This window comes from Geospiza fortis, unplaced genomic scaffold (genome assembly GCF_000277835.1).
Source record: "Geospiza fortis unplaced genomic scaffold, GeoFor_1.0 scaffold55, whole genome shotgun sequence".
In the NCBI taxonomy this organism is placed as follows: domain Eukaryota; kingdom Metazoa; phylum Chordata; class Aves; order Passeriformes; family Thraupidae; genus Geospiza; species Geospiza fortis.
The window spans coordinates 4,589,521-4,597,056 of NW_005054308.1; the positions used below are offsets into that span (position 1 = coordinate 4,589,521).

The 7,536-nt window shown below is 46.5% G+C and overlaps 1 protein-coding gene across 2 annotated transcripts in view; it reads left to right on the forward strand.

The window, feature by feature from the left end:
• Positions 1 to 7,536, forward strand: part of MYOT (myotilin) — a 38,024-nt gene that overhangs the window by 25,810 nt on the left and 4,678 nt on the right. The window contains exons 1-3 of one of the 2 annotated variants that reach the window (XM_005418705.2): positions 1,527 to 2,156; positions 3,846 to 3,996; positions 5,806 to 5,907. In XM_005418705.2, the coding sequence (XP_005418762.1) occupies positions 1,717 to 2,156; positions 3,846 to 3,996; positions 5,806 to 5,907 (693 nt within the window). In that variant the 5' untranslated portion in view covers positions 1,527 to 1,716. Of the gene's footprint in view, positions 1 to 1,526; positions 2,157 to 3,845; positions 3,997 to 5,805; positions 5,908 to 7,536 lie in introns of those variants that run through there. The other variant, XM_031055310.1, reaches the window with a different exon arrangement.

The following is a 7,536-nucleotide window of genomic DNA, read 5'->3' on the forward strand; positions in this document are numbered from 1 at the left end:
CAGCAGGAAAACTGTCCCTGATATTGTTTTAATTTGTGAGGTCAAATGTCTCTTTGGATTTATTTTTTTCCCTCCCAAATCAAGGTGGAACGATTTGAGGAAAACATGGCTTATCCCTTGCCATGAGAAGTGACGCTGTGCACCAGAGCTTGCTTAAGGGCAGTGTTGTAAAAAACAGAGTAAACGCTGGTTGCTGTCCACAGCCTGTGGTACAGTGAGTGTACAAATCCGTGCACAGGTAGTGGTATAAAAACGGGGTAAAGACAAGACTGAACGAGTTTTCTGCACTAGTGAATGAGGACATAGTGTGGACATGCTCCAGAAGTTTGAGCCAGCTTCAAATTCCAAGAGTATGACACGGGAAAAGTTAGGGAATTTTTACTATAAGGCCTCTGTTTACTTACAACTAATTCACAACTAATATTGATGATTACCTGCAGGAAATGAAAGCCTTGAGTCCTTATTGTAGGAGCAATGTCTCCACTTATCTCCCCCCATGGGAATTTATGACCTCGTGGAGCCCTTCTCTGGGCTCTCCAACGAGAGGAATACAATACACTGGGTGTATATATAGCAGTGAAACAGCTGATCTCAGTGGGGCAAGATTACAATTTTTTCCAGCACATGTAACTGTGGGGATTTATATTCCTTTTCTTCTTCTTCTTCTTTTTTTTTTTTTTTAATTAGTGGCTTTATGCTTATTTTTGGGGATTATTTTTTTTATCCTGGAGCTGAAGTAATTTGTCCATTCTAAAAAGCTTGCTAAATGAAACTCTCCCAGGTTTTGAGTTGATGGAAAGCCCGGGTTTTTAGATATCAAACACCTACCTGCAAAATAAATCAGGACTCTGAGCAGCTCAGCTTGCCCTACCTTATCTTGCAGCTCATGTCCTTCTGGCAATTAGCAGCCTTAACAGCAAATATCGAGAAATCACGTCAAACAGAGACACACAGTCCTTGGCATTCTAATCCCAAATCTCAGCTGGATATTAGAAACTCTGAATTCAAAACCCATTAGAGAAGAAATCAGATTTGGTTTCAAAAGTTTAGTTTTAGACTTGAAAGTGAAACTTTCATGCTTCCCTATGGTACAAGGAACTTCTTGGCACAGATAACTGGTTCTGGGAAATAGTACATTTAGCATTTTGACAGGGCACAAAACAGCAGGATCCAGGGATCTGTAGTTAAGATGATATATGGGAAATTACCTGGCTTAGTAGTACTATCTCTGTCTATCTATAGAATTAGGCAGGTGGTAACCAATTTCTATTTCCTTTAGCATTTACTGGGCTCTGGCATATAAGACAAGCCCAGTAGTCATTGCACCTGAGCCAGACAGACTGTGTGACTTGTTACTGTGACCCAAAATGCTCATACAGTTATAGGGCAGTTCTAACAAGTCCTAAATAACGTTATTTTAAGTTCAAGCTTTAATTTAGTTGAACTTTAACTTCATAGTGTTTGATTTGCTAGTGGCTGCTCAGAACACAGTATTTTGGTGATTCAGCTTGTGACATACAATTTATTTTATCTGTATTGTCTTCCTTAAGGGAAAATCCACTCCAAGAAAGCCTCTATTCTGCAAGGCAAGGGTTCCATTCTATCCAGGAGCCCAGCCAGGAAAACTTTTGTGGCCTGTCACCTAGCTTTTACCAGCCACCTATCCAAAGCCAGTTATCACCAACAAAAACCCAGGACAGCCGTGAAACCTCTCCTATGAGTGTCCCTAATCTCCCATCCGTTTCCTCTATGTGCCAACCAACCATGTTTAACTACGAACGTCCAAAACACTTTATCCAGTCTAAGAACATGTGCCAAGGGCAACAGCAGCCTCCAGGACCTGCAGCAGCCTCCACAGAGCCAAGCAGAGAAATCAAACAGTCCTCCATCCTCATCCAGCCTCGTAACCCCAGCGGGCAGAAATTCTCCTCCTCGTCATCGCTGAGCTCTTCAATCACGCTCTCCTCGCCTTCCTGTAGTGCCCCTAAGGAATCCACCTATCCCATCACTCCTGCATCTGCACAGTCTCCTGCTAGCTCATCATCTGGCCAGAGGCTCCCGCCCATGCCTAACCAATCCCCCGCAGCCTTCCTGTGCTCCGTGCTCCCCTCGCAGCCCGACTATAACAGCCCAGCTCCTTCTCCCGTGGAACCTCAGTAAGTACACACAGCTGCTAACCCTCCCTGCTTCCCCCTGGCCTGTCCCAGCACTGCCCACCCCAAACCAACGCCCTGGCAAAGCTGTGCCCCTGCACAGCTCCCACTGACTGTGCTGAGCAAGGCAGAGCCTGCACAGGTCAGGGTAGGAGGCTGAGTGCTCGTCCTTGTGTGGGAGTCAAACTGCACTCTGGGCATGCCACAGGCTGCTGGCTGACTTTGCTGGGGCTGGTTTGAGTTGTTTAGTTGGATTTGACAGAAATTTCTTATGGTTGTTTAGAACAGAAGACAGGCACCTATCTCAAGTTAATTTCTTTCCAAAGCATGTCTTATGAACAGGGAGACAGTAGTATTCCCAACATCACTTAAAGAGTCCTAGTAAGTCTCAGCAATATTTTCAGGTTGTACATCATGATGTGGATCTAAACTCACGTACAATACCCCTTTTATTAATCACACATGCAAAAGAAAGGCAGCCAGCCCCTTGAAAATTTCACTCCTTTAGACCAAAGAATAAATTCTTTCCTAAATATGTATTATATCATTTTGCCTTTGGGCTGCAATCCAAATATCTTCCAAGGTCAGTGAGCTCTCAAAGGGAGCTGGGCCTTGCCTTCTCACCAGCTTGTATTCCTGCCAATATCAGCTGGAGGTCCTGGGGAAAGTCAGGGTAGAATACACACAAAGTGAGATATTGGAAAGTTGATAGGGGCAGGGGGTCCTGCTGACTTGGATATAAACCCAGGTTTGAGGGTCAGTTTGCATTCAGCAAATCAGAATATTTCTGTCTGTTTTCTGAATCACAGCACTGAGGGAAGGGGAAAGGTAAGATAGGGTGGGTTATCTGGGGAGACTTTCCTGAAGTCCTGCAGGAGTGTGGGGGGTTTGGGACACTGCTGGGGTTTGTGTTTGTAGTGTGGGGTTGTTTGTTTCAGTAGCAAAGGGCTTGGGTGCCTCACTATGCTTTTTGTGTAAGCTGCTCTTAAGTATAACTTGCAGTGTATTGAGGAATTCTTTTCCCAATCTCACTACTAATGGGCAAACAGGGACATGAGGTGTGCTCATCTGTGGGGGAAATCATTCAAGTTTTATAACTCACATTAAGTTATTAAGTCCAAGCAGTGCTGGGAGTATTCTGGAATTATAACCCTTCTACTCTAGTCTAGTCAGCAGAACAAATTCCCAAGCCACAGGAGGAAGAGGATTTGAAATAGAAATAATTTCTGAACTCAAGTGCAGCACAGGAGACCCCACTGCAGGTCACAAACCAGGTTAGACCTGTCAGCACAGAGTGCTGTGACCTCCAGCAGACCTTTGCAACCCACTCTGATGGCTGCTCCTCTTTTCCTGGCATCTTTCAGAACCAGATGTGGTACCCCGCTCCAGGAGCTGACTGCACCCGTGGCTGTGGATGGCAGGGCCAGGCTGGGAGGGGCCTCTGCAGGATGTAGGGATGCTGTGTTGTGAGGAAACTCAGTGACTTGGCTGCACCATGATGCTTCTTGTCCTTTAGGTTTTGATACTCAAATTGCCCAACTTGGCCTGTTCTGCTCCCAGATGCTTTGTGGGCTCATCTGAACCACAGTTCTCAGGAGGCAGGCTCACATTTTGTGTGCATTCTCTGAAGCTGTAGCAAATACTCCATCAGGCCCACAGGAATAACTTTGTTTTCTCCTCCTGTGTGAGTAGTTACTCACAGCCCATGTATAACAAACAAGCCAGCATCAACTCTATGCAGAAGACATCAGACCAAGAAATTCGAGGAACAAAGGAGGCCCTCATCCAGGACCTGGAAAAGAAACTGAGATGCAAGGACAGCCTTCTCCAGAATGGTAACCAGGTAAGGGACTAAAGAGCTCCCAGGAGGGCAGGCAGGCTGCAGAGATGCTGCATCCCAGGGGCTGGAGCCTCCAAACTGAGCTAAAAGCAGAAGGAAATGCAGGAGCAGCACTGCCCTTTACTCAGAACCTCGGCAGATCCCATGAGAGCAAAAGCCATTTATGACCAAAATATTCTTTCAATGTGAAAGAAAAGGGAACATGTTTAGAGCTGTGGCACAAATTTGAACTCTCTTCTGGGCATCCTGTTGAATATCACATCCACAGAAAATTAAAAATCCAAGGAGAATGCCTCAGTTCTCTGGATATGACTACAACCTGGTTTTCAACACTGAGGTTAATAAACGTCTCAAAATTATTAGAACCTGAGGAAAAATTGGAATATTTGAAATTTCAGTCCATGGACCACTACCAAATGGCGTAATTTTTTTCTTTTATATGAACAACAATAAATGAAAGAAATTATCATAATGAGCTTTTATCATAAAGCCTGTCTCTTCTAAGAAGGCCTCTTAGCCTCAGTACTAATTTATTTTTCTGCAGAGGGCCACAATAGAATCCCCTTTATCAATAAATCAAAATCTGGGGGAAAAATTTGCTACCAGTAGGGAAGCCCACTGCAGCAATCTAGAGCAGGCAGGTTTCTAATGTGGGAACCTTTCTGCTGGCTGGAGGCAGACTGGTAAAAGCCCAGGGTTTAGTTTCCATCTTCTTTCCCCTGAAGCAGAAAGGAGTATTCTCATGATCATCGCTGAGAACAGGTTTGTGTCATATATGTAATGTTAAATATTGAATGGGCAAACAAATAGGTCAAATCTGACTGAATATGCCCCTAAACAGGAATGTCCCATGTGCTGTAGGAAACCTTGTCATAGCAAGTCAGCTTTTCTTCCCATAGGAAGAAGCCAGGCTAAAAATAAGTCTTATGCAATCACCACTGTGTCCTCCTCCCCTTGTCCTCCAACAAGCCTGAGCCAACTGGCCAATCTCAGCCACACTTGATACACACGTAAGGACCTCAGGGATATTCAGCTCTCACAGGTTTTGCTGAAGGTCTTGTGCTCTCTTCTAAAGAAAAGTCCCACAAGGCTCCCAAACCTTTCCCCAGCCAGCAGCAGACTCATGTATATCTGTACAGAGCAGAAATTCAGTCACAGCTTGCCCTCGTGTCACAAAACCCAAACCTGAGTGAAACTTTGTGGGCAGCAAAGTGTCAGGTGCTTTGGTGCTAAGGTACTTCTCTAAAGTAACCTAGCTTTTGCCACATCCAGAGTGTAGGCACTGACTGTGCCGTGCTTGAAACGCGTCCTTGCCTCCTCCCCAGCATCTCACCCTGCACATGTGCTGGCAGAAACCTCCCCAGTGCTTCCAGGGGCAGTGGTGCTCCCCTCTGGCTGTGGCTTTTTTGGGAGCATCCATCATGCCTCCAGCTCCACAGCTGAATGGCTTGGGAAGTTTTCCCAGCCCTAACAGAAAGGTACCCTGGGACTTACTCTGGCTTCTGTGGATGATGCCATCAGCTACCCATAAATAATCCCAGCAGAGAAAGAGGAGGAGTGGAAGGCCACAGATGGCATTAGGGAGGCTTTGATGAACAGGCAGTTTAATCTTTTATGCATTTCAGTGCTGTATATATTGAGGCTGACTTCAGTTGGCATCACAGACTGCAAACCCTCTGGGCCAGACTTCTGGTCAGCTCCTGCTTCCATTGACAATATCCTGAACTTGTGGCATATTGGTGTGCTCTTGACAAGCTGATCTGAAATAGCAAATGGGCTTGTGACTGGAATTGCTGTGCACTCTGCCCCCAGAGACTGACCTATGAGGAGAGGATGGCTCGCAGGCTGCTCGGACCAGTGAATGCTGCCTCAGTGCTGGACTCACAGGCTGAAGACAGCGTGCAGAATGCACAGGTAACTGGGCACTGCCTCTGCAGCAAGGGTTTCCTGGGGTTGTGCTGCGGTGTGCTTGTACCTGGGAGGGCAGAGATGGGGTTTATTTGGTGCCAGCACAGGTGAGGGGTGGCTCTCAAAGGCAGAGCTCTCCGTGGCAGGGGTTTGGTGTTTTCACAGGGGGAAAATTCAAGCACCATTCCTTTGCTGTGCCTGATCTGTAGGAATGACCTCTCCAGGGAGGAATTCCAACAGCAGCTGCACAGCACAGCACCCAGTGCCTGTGACAGGCAGGGAGCAGCACCACAAGGGAGCCAGGTACCCACTCCAGCAGCCTGAGGGCAGGCTGGGCCAGGACAACAAGATTTACACCTGCCACTGCTGGGAACAAGTGACATTGGCTTCAAGAGGTCATGGCCTTGGGCTGGGATTGGTTGGGTTTCAGCCCTTGCAGGGGGCTGCAACCATTAAGAGAATGCAAAGCAGTTATTTCAGCAGCCCACATGCTGATAGACAAGAATTTATCACTACTGGCTTTTTCCAAAGGGTTTTAGTTGGAGACTTGCATCATTTGTTGGTCATTCAGGCCAGTTAGAAGCTTTCTTTGGTGCCTCTGTGCTCAAAGTTAGCAGAAATGTCTGTGGTGTGGCACTGGGTACCTGTGCAGGAAAGTAAACACCCTCCTGCTGCCAGGAGCAGAGAGCCAGGAGCAGGCACACACCTGCCAGAGAGCCCTCAGCAAAACTCCTGCATGGAACAGACACTGAGGATCACAGCAAAGGGGGAATACACAGTTTGAGCTGTCTCGCCCCAACAATCACCTGGCAAGATCAGGAAAGAAGGAGAAATCATGAATGTCAGAGAGCACGGGAAGCCTCATCTTTTGCAGAGAACAAGGAAATATTCAGTCAAAACAGGATGGCTGACAACTTTTCAGCATGTGTGAAATGCTGCTTAAAAAAAAAGAACATTGGAAGCAGAGATTGGCTTATGTTTGGGACATCTTACTTCCATTGTTCAGTCTTATTTTTAAATAATGCAGTCACTGATTCATTCAGCCTCCTGATCCCTCAGGAACTTAACTCAGTCCATGTAACAGGTCATTAGAATCATCAGCAACTCCACCACTACAGCATAATTTCACAGAAGTAATGACTGTACAGAACTTGTGCTAATGAGCAGATACAGGCAATTGCCTTGGACTCCACGTGAACTCAGCCCAGCAAAACCCTCATTCACGTCATATTCCCCCTGAACTTAAAACTGCCTCCTTGCTTGTAGTTTAAACCCAGGCTTAAATGTTCCACAGGACTGGGCTGCAGAGCACAGAACCAAGCCCTGGGATGGCTCAAGGCAAGCACTCCAGAAATTTCCATGCAGAGTTTGCTCTCTCTGACTCCATTGCTAAAACGAGTCGCTGGCACCAAACCCTGTCGCGTTTTCCAAACATCCTGGCTCCTACCAGGAATCAATCCTGGGTACTTTAGCAGATTTAGCCATGTGATTTCAGAGTTGTCAGCGAGCTTAGCTGGTGCTGTGATCTAGAAAGAAAAGTATTTTCCAGCTCAGCATGTGTCCATGGCTGCTGGTACCATATTTAAGTGGGCACAATACGAGGCTCCTGCCAGCGATTCCGCTTCTATTCCTGCT